Genomic DNA, 16,108 nt, shown 5'->3' with positions numbered 1-16,108 from the left:
GCTGTCTGCAAAAAGGTGACTGCCGTCCGCGGGAGCGCGCACAGTCTCTTAAGGCTGTATAGCCCAGTTCACGCATGTCTGCAGCCGCCGCTGCCTCTGTCACACAGTTACAACGTGGAAGTACACGCAACTTTATGTCTGTGCTAATATTGTTGTTTCTTAAACAGCGATGATGTGAAAATGATGAAGGAAACTCCGCTGACACCGTCTTGCTTGTATATAAAAAGGTTTATTACAAAGAAGTCCCGCATCAAATCTATATAATATAATATATAGGTTGGTTGTCTTCATGAACATAAGACTAAATATATGGTCCATAAATAAAAGGGCTTCATTACATAAGATGAGGGAGTCACCCATCTCCCAAAGCTGGCACCTAGACCTTTTGACCTGAAGCCCCCTTACTAAACATCCCAAACCCATGAAATCACATACCATAGGGAACTTCAGATACTACAATAGCAAGGTATGTCTTTGTGAATCTTTATTGTTTATTGAAAACGAATAAAAATTGTGGCCAAAGAAGAGCGGTCATGCAGTTTAAATGGTGTGATATTTAATTATACTATAGGTATCATTATACTATTGTTTTCATGTGTTTGGTGTGACTAATATCCTTTATATACTTGGAAACGAGCCTTTAATTAATTCATGAAGGGGTTAGGCTACATATAAAATAAAGAAAAGACTTGAAATTATCCTTATGATTTACAATTATTTAACCTGTGCCCTAGATTACAACCACTTCAATCTAATTTACATGTTGAAATACATTTAAAAGCCCGATACAAGACACATAAAAATCTATTTTATCACCTGCCAAAAAGTGATTGATTATGTGTTTCATCAATGAGGGTTATATATGATTATACTTCACCCAGTCCATTTCACCTGTTAAAATACCTGTAAAGGGTCAATACAACACATAGAATCTACATTTTCACTTGCAAAAAAAAAGTGATAATACATTTTGCCCTTTGACTGAAATGATGTTTGCCTCAAAATAATTTGCAAGACATTTTTGAGGAACACTTTCAAGCATCAAACCAATTTATTTACCTCAACAAGATAACAGTTTCGGTGTCCTCTGCCTGGTTTCAAACAGCACATGCACAGTATACAGGTACATGTTTTCTGTCTCCTGCAGCCATTTTTCATACATGCAGTATAGGATATTTTAAGTTGGTTGGTTGGGTTGGTTTTTTTTTTGGGTCAAAGTCAAAAATAGTAATTAAAAAAAAAAACTGAGGGAAAAAAACATCAAAAACTGTCACAGGTAAAATACATATAAACTGTGTTAGTCAATTAGTTTTATTACAGTGGCATAAATCCTGACCTACACAAACTGTGAATGGATATAAATTTTGCATTTCAATCATTCTTTGTACTTACTTTGTTCACCAACTCCTTCCCCTGAAGTGCTTCAAACTGACAATGTACTGGGTAATTTCCTCAGCACTTTTGGTCTTGAGTGCATACGCCTGTGGCCACTTTGTCAAACAGCCTGTGAGTACACATATGTACTGTTTTCCACTGGCAGTGGTTTTCAATTTCCCCATCAAATCCATGCCAACCAGTTCAAATGGTTGGGTTATCTTTGATACACAGAAAGCACTAATAATTACATTTTTGCGGACTTCAGTGTTTGGATTTCTGTTAAGAAGCATTCTTGTATACAAGTAAAAGATAACAAATATTTAATAGTGCTGTGTAAGTGCTGTAAAGGAAATGCACATTTCCTCTTACAATTTCAATTAAATGTATTATATTATATGTGTTTTCATCTTTGCATTTTGAACCAATAACACTTTCTATTGCAGTGTATTCACAGACATTTTTAAAGAAGAAAGGGACTATTTTTGTCAGACCAACAATATGTATGGAAAGTGTAGGTGCATACGGACCCACAAATTGATGTCCCCTGACACTCAAGGCCAGTAAAATCTTTTGCAGATTGCCTCTCTGGTTATTTTCTGCCCACGGTGTGCACCTCCTCTGCTGGCATGAAAGTACGGGAAGACTTCATTTGCTTCTTTTGCACCACACCTTTGCCTTAAGGGACTGAGGCTTCCCTCTAAACCTAATGTAGTACAACTGGTCTTATGTAATAAGTTAAAAAAAATCCCTGATGAGATGAAAGTTGTGTATTCATTAACATGATCATACTTGAATTAATTGCTCTGTAACATGGTCAACAACGTTTTAACTTAAGTCTTATTGAAATAAAAGGGATAACACAACGTGGAAATTTAAATAGGCCTAATAACATTATTTAGCACAATATACAATTATCCTCAAATCTGTATTTCTGTAGACAACAATATCTTGTCAAGATGGTGGTAACACACTCTGCTAATAAATCGTCCAAATTATATAATTCAGTTCAATTAATTGTGCATGCAAGGTTGATGCTAATACCTAGCGTCATGAAACCTACCTTGCACATCTAAGCTTTTCATCTCTCGACGGAAATTAGCTTTTTGGATCATTGAATAAGTATCTGCTCGAAAAGAGTCAAGAGACAATGTCAGACTAACTGGGAGAGGTGCAGATAAATGACTTTAGCAGTCGGCCAATGAGCATCAAGTATAGCTAGAAGTGGATAATGTTTACGTAAAATGTTACCAAGAAATAATTGGGTCCTGTTAGCAGATATACAGATATACAGAAATTGCCAACAACACGTTTCAGTGACAAGGCGGAGGCTGCAATCACTTTTTGGCAAATGTAGATATTATGTGTTGCATTAGCCATTTACAGGTATTTCAGCAGGTGAAATGGACTGGGGGAGGTATAATCTATCAAATAACCCTCATTGATGAAATCACATCATTTTGACCCAGGAAACACCTGTCAGTGATAAGCTAGAGGCTGCAATCACTTTTTGGCAAGTGATAAAGTAGCTTTTATGTGTCTTGTATCGGGCTTTTAAATGTATTTGAACAAGTAAATTAGACTGAAGTGGTTATAATCTAGGACAAAGGTTAAATAATTGTAAATCATAAGGATAATATCAAATCATTTCTTTATTTTACATGTAGCCTAACCTATTCATGAATTAATTACAGGCTCGTTTCCAAGTATAAAAAGGATATTAGTCACACCAAACACACAAAAACAACAATACAATATTGACACCTATACTATAATTAAATATCATGCCATTTAAACTGCACACGCTTCTTTGAACACAATTTTTATTATTCGTTTTCAACAAACATTAAAGGTTCACAAACACATACCTTGCTATCACCGCAGACATACGGTTAAGTGTACGTTCACGTTGTTTGCAGACGTATGTAAACTAGCAGATACAGCTTTAAGAGACTGTGCGCGCTCCCGCGGCCCTTTTGGCAGACTTTCACTTTTTGCCGCTACACCTGTCTTACAGCGTGACGTGCATAGAATAAGACCATATAGAGAGACGACACACCTTTCTACGCCAAGGACGCGAAATCTTTGGAGTAGTCGTTGTTTAGCTTCTATAGTCGCCTATTTCTATGTAATCGCCCCAGCGCATTTCTATGACGTGTGACAAAGTACGGACACGCTAACTGGGGTCGGTAACCGTAGTATTCTTGATCGTGCGAGCACAATTACTTGATAGTCAACAACAATTATCAAACCAAGGCGGATCTTCCCATTTTCAGCGAGGAATATGTATTTCCGATAAGGTAAAGAAAACTGTGTTTATCAGGTAGCTCGACTAAAGACGGTCTGTCGCTTGTTGCTGACGTCACGCCTTTGACATTGGCATGGAGCGTGATAGAAGGGTAACGTTAACAGGACAGACGCTTTAAACTTAAACTTTAACGCTTTCAAATACGGCTAATCTTATATTTGAATTATTGTCGGTAATAAAGACTACGAACCAAAAATGTTTCGCCTCTGCTGTTGGGAGTTGTGATTTTTTTTAGATGTTGCTAGCGATATCATTAGCAAAACCTTTAGCTTATTAGCAGCTAACCATGTACACTTTCTCTCTCCAGCTGACACAGTACTCGCTGTAGTTATGGCTCTCCCCCAGATTTCAAGATCCCTCACTGGACTCCTCGTAGACGCATCGTCCATAATTCATCACAGGACTTTTAGGTAAGAGATAGTTTCGTCAGTTTTAGAGCAAAATATTGTGCAAGACTTTACAGCTAGCATGTCAAGTCGGTGTGGTGTGGGTAACTGTCAACTTGACATATTTTATTTAAGCCGGTAAAACAGCTACAATAAGTTTAGACGATTTACTGGCGCAGTGACATGCTTCAGCATATCTCGGTGAATTACTTAGTCTCTCTCCTAGAAATCTGATTAAAAGTTAAAGGGACAGTTTGCAGGATAACAGAATATAAATGACTTATATGACTGAGAAAAGCTCGTTTCATGAGGATGTGATGTAATACTTGTTGTTATTGTTTGGTGTCAGTATAAGGTGGTGCTTGGGTTTGTATATTAATATAGCAATAGCAATGAATGAACTATTCCAATGAAGTCAGCGTGGATGCTGTCATAATTTCTATTTCTTTTCAGCCCTTCAGGGCAGAGGTGTACAAGGGTTATCAGAGAATAGGTGGGAGTGAGACTCTAAAGTTATGCAACTTGTCCAGAGTTGTGTGGTGAATTTTTTAAAACGTCTCCCCACGGGACAGTGCATTTCTTGCATGATTATTCACTGATGGGGGTCTGTGAAGGAAAACTGAAATCCTTAGCATGATCTACAGTATTTGGTAAAGTGTAGTGCTGCAGATGGTCCTGCAAGTTGAAGATGACCTATTTCCTTTTTGTCTTGCCAGTGTGTCCACTGCTGCAGCAGCCATTCAGAAAATGTCAAGAGTCCGTGTGGTAGACAACAGCACTCTTGGAAATACTCCATATCACCGTGCACCAAGAGTGATCCATGTCTACACGAAGAATGGAGTAGGGAAAGTTGGTGATAGAGTATTGCTTGCCATCAAAGGACAGAAGAAGAAAGCGCTAATCGTTGGACACAAAATGCCTGGAGAACGCATGACTCCGCGCTTGGACTCAAACAATGTTGTTCTGATTGAGGAAAATGGGAACCCTACAGGTACAAGGATTAAGGTTCCCATACCCACACATCTACGGAAACTGGAGGGAGACTACTCTAAAGTGTTAGCAATTGCTAGTACATTTGTTTGATAACTGCATCATTCAGCTGTGATTGATCTTTTGGGGCATATATGAATTTTTTTTTTTGCTTCTTTATATTTTCTTTTTTCTTCATTGAACTTTAAAAGAAGCATACATGTCTACAATATTCCATTGTTACTTATATATATATACATATATGTAATGTACTCAGGTCTTCGTCAACATGTTTGACTTTTACTGAGACCTCTCTATGCTTACAATAAATATAACCTTTACTGTGAGTCTCTGGGGCAGTCTGAGCAGCCAAATGTGGGTAAAGTTCATGTGATCATGAACAAACTGACAAGCATAAACCATGAGGTAAATATTTATTGAAGGCACAACATACATTCACAACACGAAACACTTAGCTGGCACATGTTTAATAGCTGTTTATAACATAATGGTGTCATGTATAAGGCATTCAGTATCATGTGATCCCTGCAAGTGTCACTTGAGTGAACGGATTAAAATATTTCTCACTAATGTGAAGCAACTTCACTAACTCCTTAAACTAAAATCCTAGTGCAAAATAAAAACAAAGTCAGCTGCTTGAATTCAATTTCAACTAAAGCCTGGTTTCATATATAAACAGATTAACCTTCAGTATCAAATGCCAAAAAGTTAAAAAAAAAAAAAAAAACGCTCTGAAATCACATTGGTCTGTAGTGCCACCTGCAGGTGCAAGAATAAAACTACCAACAACACTTAGATGCAGATATTTCAGTGATCCAATCAGGGAAAAGTGGAAATATAAGTGCAGAATGATTAGGAGAAACTATAAGACTTAACCTTTTAAAGTGGTAACAGACTTAACACCTCAAATTTCATGTATTTTTTATCGTCCTCTGTGAAAAAGCCTTTAGTAAGATGCCTATGTAGGATAAAAATAACAGTAAATCTGTTGATATTCATAGAGACAACAAAACTAAAATGCGGAAATATAAAATCAATTACAATGCACATTACAGCTAGTGATTTTTGTCATGCACAGACTCATGCTGTTTTTACAAAGATGACAGATTAATGGGACACATTGACTGCTTCATACTGTAGGTTTGCATAGTTTCTAAAACATGTCTTGGTTGGACTTTGGTTTTTTGTTATACAGCTCTTCTGCTAGGTTCGGTGCTGAGGTGGGATGTGTTAAAGGATCAGCGGGTCTCTAAGGCTGAGGGGTCTTCAGGGCTCCTAGTTCGTGGCAATCTATACCTTTACTCTATACCCTCCTCCAGTAAAGACTCCTCTTCAACCACACATTGTCAGGTAAAGCCACTAGCAAAGAGAGGAATTAAGTTAGATGAACAGAAAAAGTGACAAAATGCACTGAGGTCGGCTTCTCAAACAGAACTCACCTCTGTGAGATTCAGCTCGGCCTCTCCAGATCCCTCCTTGTCAAACTGCTGGAAAGACCCTGTTAAAAAAAAAAAGAAGTTTTCATAATTTGTCAGTCATGTTGTAATTTCCACTTTATTAATACTTGCACTACTGGTAAATACATGGTGTATATACTTCTAGTAGAATCTACAGCAATATTACTCACTAAACATGGCTTCAAGCTTGACCAAGCAGCAGATGAAGTTGTCAAAGTCAATCAGCTCATTCTCTGCATACCGGGCTACAAGAATCTGGTGCAGTCTGTTATTCAGTTTAAAACCTACAAAGGAACACAACAGAAACAAAAGAAAGGACTGCACTTCTGATCTGTGAGTGTGTGCACTGGTATATGAACGTGGAAATGATACTCAAGAGCATTATACCTGCTGCCTCCACAGCAAGACGCATCTCATATGAGCTCATGGCCCCCGACTTGTCAAGATCAAACTGTCTGAAAATGACCTGGGAGGCAAATACAGAAACGTAAATAAATATACAGAGAGTCTAATTCGTGCATAATGTTCCTTTGACATTGGAACTATTTGACTCATTCTTACCAGCCACTTTCGGATCTTGTTCCAGAGGATCTGAAACTCCACCAGCCCTAAACGGGCACTACCGTCTTTCTGGTAAACATGGTGTCAAGGGTTCAAACTACCCACAGAGAATTACTAGCATGCTAAATCCCTGATTTTTTCCCTAATGAAATCACTTTCATAACATCTTTGTTGAATTCATGCCTGATAACTCCAGAGGATACGTCCATCAGATTGACCATGGTCCTACATGATTCCATACTGAAGCCATCAGTCTTCAGATCTTTGTCTGAAAGAGCAAAAACACCCATGTGAAACAGTCTGATCTACAGTGAGAGGGGCAGAGGCGGATGGTGTGCACTCCACAGTGGAATCTAATACAGTAATGGTAGATGTATTACTAATATGTAAACTTTCCAGCATCTAGGAATTGTTGTCTAAAAATAAAACTCACGCCTGGAGACGACTCTGTTGAGAATGGTCTTAAGCTCGTGAATAGAAATCTCCATATCCTGGAGAGCACAATGGACAAGAGAGGAGAAGTTTCACATGTTCAGTTCGACCAAGCAGATTTATCAACTTTACTTTACTCCACAACAAGGGTTTGGAGCTTTTAAGCTTTAGATATTATCTAAAAGATCGCTAAAAATACCACACCACTATTATACCACTATTATTTACGTAGAGTTAAACAAGTGCAAATGTAAACAAAGACGTTTTTCAGAACCTACCTCTCCTGCTAGCTGGGCGAACATGGATTTAAAGGAGTCATCAATGTCGTCTTCAGTTATTTCCTCCTGTAGGAAAGCAAGACAAAAGCTCTGATTCATAAACAGGATCCTTCTTAATATAATAATAGAATTATAATATTGTAGATTCATGTTGTTCGTGTTTCCCTTATACGTACATCGTCTTCTAAATCGGCGGAGACTTCATCATCCAATTCTCTGCAATGGACAAAATCATATTGGTATGAGATTTCCACTTCTACACATAAACTGACATTAACGTCCGAGACAGAAGACACGTACTCTGTTTCTGACTGCTTCTCAGTGAAGACTCTGAGGACGAAGTCGGCCTCTTTGCCGGGCTCAAAGGTGGAGGGGACGATGAGGTACTCTCCAGGGGGCAGGCGCATCCGCGTGCTCACCTCTCTCAGGTTAATGAAGGTCTCTGAGCGTGCGCATGATGAATGACTCAAAAAGAAATTTTTCTTCAAGTGGACATTCTGGCAGCCTCTGTACTAAGGGCAGTAGGAAATAATAAATCTGTCAAGATGCATTTGCATGTTTTATGTTGTATTACTGCTGACAGCAGAACAGAGTTTATCTTTAAAGACCTCATACATGCTCCGCAGTGCTGTCAAATATACAGCATTTATAGTAAATGGGTAAAAGCAGGCCAAAACAACAGCAGTCCAGATTATAATCAGAATACTTTTGTTAAATGAACAGTTGTTGTATTTAGTGCTCTGCCTACCTCCTCTGGGATCTGCAAAGAAGATAAAAGGAAATAATTAATTTGCATAACTTGAGGCCAAATTCTAAAAAGCAATGTTGTGAACAGGTGAATAAACCAGGAGATGAGCAAAGAGACAATAGTGATTTTTCATCAGTGTTCTCACCTCATAGAGAGCAAAGCCAATGGTGTGCATGTCCTGACCCTGGCGCCGATATCTGCGGCGGTCCTTCTGCATGAGAGCCACTAAAAAACTGCACGCCACCTCATCGTCCTCTGGATCATCATCTTCCTCCAGCAACGTGATCTTATACTGAGGGTTGATCCAAAACGTGTCTACATACAGGGTGCATTTGTGTTAGCCTGTTTCATAGTCACGGTAACATCACAGGACCTGTTTGTTTTGCTGTTTGCAAGAAATGTCATCACTTAATTGCTGCATCGGTGATATTATCTGTGTCAGTGTGTACACTTATGCATGACAGGCATTTGTCTTGTGACCACACAGCTGCGACTCACTGGGATGGTTCCTGCAGCCTCCAGCGGTGCTGCCTCTCCTCCACGTGCCGTAGAACTTTATGGTGTTCCAGTGGCTGAGACTGTCCTCACTCAGAGCGTCGGGAGTCAGGTTACAGATCTCTAGCCGAGAAAACTGCCTTGTGAAATCACTGAAGGACATCCTGTAAGATCAAAATTAGTTTAATTAGAGTCAAAATCCTGAGTGCAACTTTTCTAAAGTGAAAATATCAACAACGTGCTCAATTAATTCTGGTTAAAAGATAGATGAGGAGATCAACATGAAGCTCGCATCTGTCTGTTTATTATGAAACAGAGGAGAGGAGGTGGTTAGTTTAGCTTAGCACAAAAACTGGAACTAAGGGAAACAACTAACAGCATCAAAAACAACAAGTTGCAGCTTTAAAGTGACGACAAATCAGATGAAAGTCACTGCTTTGGGCCAAGAAATAGTCCTGCACATAACCCCATGTACAAATCCCATTTTACATGTATTTGTATGGATAAAAAGACAAGATAATGTGTTAATTAGTGAGCTTTAGAGGTGCTGATGGGTGGAATTTGTTACCTGTGAATAGAGCCAAGCTAGCTGTTTACCCTTGTTTCTAGTTTTTGTGCTAAGCTAAGCTAACTGACCCTGGCTGTAGCATAATATTTAGTGTATAGACCAGAGAGTTTTATCGATCGTCTCCTAATTCTTTGGAAAAAAAACAAATAAGCAATGTTACTATTCCTTAAAAATCCTGACAGTTCATTAAATTCCCATCCTGGGACATCTCACCAGAACTCGCCGTCTTCCATCTTAAGATGCAAGTCCTCTCGTTCAGAGGGGTCGATCTCATCCCATTCAGGTGCACTGCACACGACAACACAAAGAGACAGGAATAAATGCTCAAGAAGAGATATAACACTCATACAGACCATGGACGTTTATGCTCCGGCACACTCACGTGTCACTCCAGGCCCCAGTCCACTCCACCTGGCCCCAAGGGTTACGTACTCGGATTAGGCGCTCCATGTTGCCACGGAAATTGACCTACATAACACCAGAGTGATGAGAAACTTAGAGCCATAGCTATTAATCATAATGGTAACGTATTAAAGGAAGGGGAGTCATACACAGACAGACCTCCTTCAGTCCAGTGACTGAGTAGGCGTGGCCCTTCACAAGCTTCTTGAATGTAACAGCCTCCATGTCGAAGGCACTGGTGATCTGTATTCATACAAAAACATGATACTCAGCAATCTGAGTATGAATTGTCTGGCACAGTAATAAATAGGAGTGCTTTTAATGGAATTGACTTTCTCAGGATGGTGCAACACTGATCTTCCATGTTGATCTTGGAGGTGTGCCAGTGTGTTCAGCACTCACATCAATAGAGCAGCCCAGCAAGGAGCCTCTGTCCAGAGCTTTGCTGATTATCCTGTGCAGATCTCTGGGAGGTTTGCGGAGCTCGTACATCTCAGACACACCACCTGTGAAGTCCTCAAACCCTTCAGTGGTGCTTCCTCCGGACAGAGCCTCATAGGAGCCATTCAGCCTAATACCACAATAGAAAACAGTTTGTTTGCCATCAGCAGCAGTGCTTCAGAATATGCTTTATAGCTTCCTACTAAATACACTCAGACTGCATTATTTAGCAACCGTGTAGGCTCTTTCAACACCTACTTAGCATAAGCCTTCTCCAGGAGTGCACTCCAGAACTCGTTGCCCTCGGCCGAATGGACAAACATCAGCTCCCCATCTTTGACAGGCAATCTGTCATCAATCACAACATCCACCCACTCGCCGAACTGCCAGAACTGCAGCACAGAGCAATAAAGAAGCTCTCCATCAATCTAGGTTGCTTGAGATTACTCTTGAGAAAGAAAAGGAAAACAGTAGAAGATGAAGTAACCTGAAAGTGGAAGATTCCAGCATAGTCGTCTTGGAAGGACTGGCCATGTGGGACAACCCGATGAAGAAGCCGCTCATTCAGGGTGAGAGAGCCGATGGCTGCCAAGAGCCAGCAGTCGCCTGTGAGGGAGAAACAGCATTTAGGAACCTTCATCCAGTTATGTCCTCCTACTGCTTTTCCATGACAATTTTAACATGAATGACTTAACCATCAAAGACGCACCCAGTGCTCCCTGACAGATGTCTGTTCTGGTGGCACCGCCCACAATGAACTGAGGGTCATCTGTCAGCTCCTATAGAGAAATGAAACATCTGGATGAACAGAAATCAAATCAAATACATAGAATTCAGTCCAGTCAACACCTTTTAGTTCTACTTTAAGGTGACACATCTTTCAAACAGCTGCTATTCTTGCATCATCGTGTCAACTTCCTGTTTTAAGAGGGCACTGTAAACAAATGTCACAGCAGGGAGTGGTCGGAGAATGCCACGAGATGCCAACAGCTGCAGACAGTGGTCTGAGAGCTTCCTGTTCATACTTGTCCTACTCAGTCTGAGTTTGCAGACTAGAAATAAGATAGGGTCATTAATATGTTTGTTTACATATGTTGCTCTGTTAAGTCCAAGTCAACAACAGCAATAAATTGCTGTTATGAAACATTACAAGAGGCGTATTTCCAGCTTTAGATCTGGAGTCTGTGACATCTATTCATCCTTAATGTGTTATGTTGTTGTTATAACACTTAGAACACACCGTGGGTCTCATCCACACCACATCTCGAGTTTTGGAGGAATAGGGGGCGAGCTCCTTGAAGCCCAGCGATGGAGGCTCAGCTGGGAAAGAGGGGTCTTCAAACAGGCAGCCCGACTCCACACACTCCTGTTTCAGAGCCTCGTAGTCCTGGTTGGCGAAGTGCACAGCCTGGTCGCTGGAGCCCATGCCTTCTGCCCGGAGCCTGTTGGCGTATATTGTTGCAGAGATCCCTCCAGCTGGATACATACTGGTGCAAGATAAAAATAATGCCACTGGTGGGTATGCACAGTGCTGTCTATAAATAGCAGAAAGCTAATCAGTGGCACACTCTTGTCTGAGAGTAACTGCACACCAATCAGGTGTGCAGGTAGAAATAATGGTTATACAAGCGATAGGGATGAATTTTTCTTCTGCTGATTGGATTGAATCTGCTTTCAACTAATTAACTAATTAGTCTGGCTATTTCGGCTGATAGCCTAAAAGTACAAAAATGAACGCTTTGAAAAGTGACAACAAAAAGCCAAGACTGTAGCCACTGAGGAAACTGAGGTCAGGTCCTTGGTATTTTATTTATTCATTTACTGAATGTGTAGGGTTAGCAACCTGAAAGGATTTTACCTTCTATAATTAAAAACATGAATATTTTATGAGTTGATTTCAAATACACATTTAGGCCGACAAAATAATGAATAAATAAAGGATTCAGCTTTTTTCCCCAGAATTTTGTTCCTGACAGTATGGAGAGGTCTTTCATGACCTCCATGAAGGGAAGTAGAAAAGTATAATTGAGTTAACTGAGTAAATAAACTGTTAAAAGTTCACCTAACCAGGAAGATTCAGGGATGTCTGGTTAAACTTTTCTGAGAGTGCTGGGGGTTCGTTGGTGGGACTTTTGACCTCAGTATTTCCAAAGTCCTGACAATGGCCAACAACAGATAAATCCTTCCATTCGATATGAATAATGAGTGGATGGTAATGATGAGTGGTGACATATAAAATCAAAGTCAATGTGCTGCTATGGAAACTTCAGTTAGAAAACCAGTATACAGACAGACCCAGCAGAGAAATAATAGAGAAAGTATGTAAAGAGGAAAAGTGAAACAGCACACCACCACCTTAAACACAGCAAACCAGGGAACAACAAAACAAGTGAGAAATATGATACCTTGGCTGTAAGGGTAGGCTGAGAGGGAGAATGAGACAAAAAAGAGAGAGAGAAATGTCATTCATTGATGTTTTGGCAGTGGAAAATCTAGATTTAGTATTTTTCTTTCAAATAAACTGGATAGCCCCGGGCTGATGAAGCTTGTGCAGCCATGCTAGAAAAAGCAGGCCCTTAATGGACATTGTGTTAACAACTCAGTGGGGATCTTTTTCTCCTCCCTGAAAGCACTTGTTTTTCTATGCTAGAGAAGTTCACGACTGTCAGTCGTGTCTCCAAGGAGGACATTAGAGCTCTGTGAGGAAACAAGGGGTAAAAAAAGCAAATACATCAGGAAACTAGCTGCAAGATTTAAAGTTGTTACTTGGCTGTCCTTGTCTGAATCAGTGCTGGAAAAACTGGGACACGGGATGATCTTTTATGCCGCTCTGCTCCACGCGACAGGAATCCTAATGAGCTGAGTTCAGTAAACAGTCCAGGCATTCAAAGTATCAAGGGGTAATCTGGATGGAGCTACGGTGATACGGTGAGAGAAAAGAAAAATCAGATGTGTTGCTGTGCAAAACAGGCTGTGCTTTTAACAGAAACAATTCTGCAGGCAAGGGTATTGTTAATAGGGCCACCCCCTCCCACCCTGAGGCCCCATATGCCTGTAGAGTCTGCAGGAATGTCCCTCTGTTCTGTAAAACAGCTAGAGAGAGGCTACTGCTGGCTGATGACCAAAAGGATATCTCTTTTCTGCCTCTCAATAGGCAGAGAAAAGCTGATCCACGCAGTCCTGTCATGATGATGTCATCCATAGGACTTTAACCTCAACAGTGCTCCAGACCAACCAACCACCCTCTTCATCAAAATACTGCACAGGAGCCAGTAACTCTGGCATCTCCTCTAAAAGAGACAGAACAATGCTGTCAGGCCTATCTAATCACCAAGCAGCTAACATGAGTTAGTTCCTTTGTGAATTGATAAGCATGTTACCACCAAACAGCCAGCAGTATGTCAGATATGTAATACATGCCCAGGCTGTTTACAGCACCTGTTCAGCACCTTGCAATCAGCTTCAACATCGACAGATCTTTAACAACTCGATCACACACTGGAAGTCAGAGTCGGAGCGCCTGGATATGACAGCTGTGACTGTGAAGGCTATTATTAGTGCTGCAGCATGCGGCCCAGGCTCCGGTAAGCACATGAGGCTCCGTTAACCTTAAGCCGGTTTGATTAACACATGCATTGAAATAAGGTGAACAGCAGGACTGCACTCACCGCCGCTTTAAAGGCGAGTCTCGGCTCCTTCACAACGAGTCGGCTGGTGATAATGGAGTAAATCTGAGGAGAGGGGTGGGCAGTGGTTTAATAGCCAGGAGCGCCGGTCCAGCCCTCTCCGCTACACACACACACACACACACACACACACACACACACACACACACACACAGCAGGAAACACTACCCGCTGCTGGAGGAGGGGCCACCGCTCACTCCCACACCTCACACTGCCGCTAGAGGTGCTCATAGTGGGGATGAAAAAAAAACAACTAGAATATCTTTAATAGGCCAAAGTAGAGCAAAGACATCAGAACATGGACATTACACTATGAGACAATGTAAGTTAAAAAAGTACACAGAAATACAATTTATTTCTAATAGTGCAGCATATAGTCATGGCCACATCCTCCTATTCAACTCTGTTCCACAAATAAACAAGAATAAACAATGTTAATCATAAAGCTTGAAAACTATGAGGGACTGGTTATAAATACAAAAAAGAACTAATATTGTAAGCAAGACACTAATGTGATGATATCTTTTATGTCATGTCAAGCTTTACTGTATGTATGCGATAGACTGTGTGCTTGATGTACAGTAAATCAGACAAGTATGAATATGGGATTTGGTCAAAGAAAGAATAATTCAATTGCAAAAAGTCAATTTAATTCCAAAGCGGTTACAGAATTAATCTTATTAACATGTTATTCAATAATACACATTTTTCTCATATGATAATGTAGACTGGAAATGATTGTTAATTGTTTTATGCTTATCGTGTGTCGAGTCTGGATGAATAAACCACCAAGAAAAATTTCCTGTGCTTAACAGAGTCATCAAATATTGAATATCCATAAAAGTAAAGCTAATCCTTTTAGATCTATGAATATGTTAAGTAAAAACAACATCGCTTCCTAAGCACCAATGTCAGAAAGTGGCTCAACTACTTTTGTCTTCAATACACGTGTGTAAGAAAACAAAACTACTGAAAGCACTGAAGGAGAAACGACATTGTTGACAGGCCAGTATAAAATATGACCACTATAAAAGTTAATCTTTGCTCATGTGTAATTGTTACCTGGGTGAGCCCAACTCTCATCTATGTCACTCATCTTGATAACCCCTGCAAACTAAAACAATTGTGACTCATCTGAGAGATAAAGTGCCAGTAAATGATGGCAAAGGTTAAAGGTCATCAGCAACCACATCTATCAAGTTGAAATCAAGTTAGGCACAAATACTATTGTCCTGTGTTAGGTTATAATGCAGCCAAGAGTTTGTGTAGCTCTAATTATAGGAATATATGCATGTTTATCAGGGATAGAAAATTAAATTCATGCATGTTGCTTGAAACTGAGGGTACATTACACACATACACTAGTGTATGTACACACTGATTAAACCAGAAAGAAATACAATCCTACTGTAGTCTGTGGTTCAGACTGTTTGGAGCTGATTGACATAACTAAATAAATAATGTGACTCACTACCTGAAAGAATGAATATCAGCAATATTTGTGTATATTAGTGTCCTCTGAATCACACCGACTGACACAAAATCAGGTTTAAAGTGACACGTCCAAACAAAGGCCTGGCCGAGCATCACCAGGTGTACGCTGATGTGTATGGGTTGTAGATTTTAGCCTGACATTGACCAAATAATGAATATGATAACATTATTTAAAGGCCCTGAAATGAATAATTTCTCAATCAGCCTTTTACTTTTTAGGGATGGATTCTACATTAGCATAGTATTTTCAGCCAAAGTTCAACTAGTTTTGGTTATGTCTGTATCTCTTGTTTTCTCTGTGCTCTTCTCTCTGGTTTGAAGGGTGTAGAGCAGATGGAAAAGCAGTGATGTCACCTGGTGATAGTTGGTGGATTGTTTAGTTACTGTGATCAAACCACACCCTGATAAAACAGTACTGTGAAATTTGCTGAGGGGTTTTTTTTTATCTACGTTTTAAGTTAAACTCGGAATAATCTTTTACATTGTTC

General features: G+C 40.0%; 2 protein-coding genes across 6 annotated transcripts; one reads left to right on the top strand and one right to left on the bottom strand.

The window, feature by feature from the left end:
* The first annotated feature begins 3,516 nt into the window (after positions 1-3,516).
* Positions 3,517-5,384, top strand: mrpl14 (mitochondrial ribosomal protein L14). Of its 2 annotated transcripts, none has more exons than XM_071481209.1 (3): positions 3,517-3,674; positions 3,990-4,092; positions 4,785-5,384. In XM_071481209.1, the coding sequence occupies exons 2-3, from the start codon at positions 4,013-4,015 to the stop codon at positions 5,149-5,151; spliced, it is 447 nt and encodes a 148-aa protein (XP_071337310.1). In that variant the 5' UTR covers positions 3,517-3,674; positions 3,990-4,012; the 3' UTR covers positions 5,152-5,384. The 2 variants fall into 2 exon arrangements, with proteins under 2 accessions (XP_071337310.1, XP_071337309.1); XM_071481208.1 differs by lacking the exon at positions 3,517-3,674 and adding an exon at positions 3,682-3,773.
* A 70-nt stretch (positions 5,385-5,454) lies between these two features.
* Positions 5,455-14,261, bottom strand: LOC139623175 (calpain-1 catalytic subunit-like). Of its 4 annotated transcripts, XM_071481195.1 has the most exons (23): positions 14,109-14,231; positions 12,846-12,863; positions 11,681-11,927; positions 11,150-11,219; positions 10,928-11,046; positions 10,699-10,832; positions 10,402-10,570; positions 10,159-10,242; positions 9,980-10,065; positions 9,811-9,885; positions 9,033-9,193; positions 8,680-8,849; positions 8,535-8,546; positions 8,087-8,298; positions 7,963-8,002; positions 7,787-7,852; positions 7,510-7,567; positions 7,280-7,344; positions 7,077-7,145; positions 6,903-6,981; positions 6,686-6,799; positions 6,498-6,556; positions 5,455-6,417 (listed from the first exon to the last, which is right to left on the bottom strand). In XM_071481195.1, exons 3-23 carry the CDS (start codon positions 11,924-11,926, stop codon positions 6,391-6,393), a joined length of 2,115 nt encoding a protein of 704 aa, XP_071337296.1. In that variant the 5' UTR covers position 11,927; positions 12,846-12,863; positions 14,109-14,231; the 3' UTR covers positions 5,455-6,390. The 4 variants fall into 4 exon arrangements, with proteins under 4 accessions (XP_071337296.1, XP_071337297.1, XP_071337295.1 ...); XM_071481196.1 differs by lacking the exon at positions 12,846-12,863 and having other exon boundaries at positions 14,109-14,261; XM_071481194.1 differs by lacking the exon at positions 14,109-14,231 and having other exon boundaries at positions 12,846-13,730.
* Positions 14,262-16,108: the final 1,847 nt, after the last annotated feature.

Source organism: Trachinotus anak, unplaced genomic scaffold (genome assembly GCF_046630095.1).
Source record: "Trachinotus anak isolate AG129_WGS33_773 ecotype Australia unplaced genomic scaffold, CSIRO_AGI_Tana_v1 ptg000007l, whole genome shotgun sequence".
NCBI classification, from domain to species: domain Eukaryota; kingdom Metazoa; phylum Chordata; class Actinopteri; order Carangiformes; family Carangidae; genus Trachinotus; species Trachinotus anak.
Note: the sequence above shows the minus strand (reverse complement) of the source record. Positions and strands in the feature narration are given on the sequence as shown.

Excerpts from the sequence above, each read along its gene's own strand:
- LOC139623175 (XM_071481194.1), bottom strand. The coding sequence starts at position 12,910 with ATGAATGACATTTCTCTCTCTCTTTTTTGTCTCATTCTCCCTCTCAGC. Across the intron at positions 10,243-10,401 it reads TGCTGGGCTGCTCTATTGAT|ATCACCAGTGCCTTCGACAT; the intron begins GTGAGTGCTGAA and ends GTATGAATACAG. Across the intron at positions 6,418-6,497 it reads CCGAGCTGAATCTCACAGAG|TGGCTTTACCTGACAATGTG; the intron begins GTGAGTTCTGTT and ends TCTCTTTGCTAG.
- mrpl14 (XM_071481209.1), top strand. The coding sequence starts at position 4,013 with ATGGCTCTCCCCCAGATTTCAAGATCCCTCACTGGACTCCTCGTAGAC. Across the intron at positions 4,093-4,784 it reads ATTCATCACAGGACTTTTAG|TGTGTCCACTGCTGCAGCAG; the intron begins GTAAGAGATAGT and ends TTGTCTTGCCAG.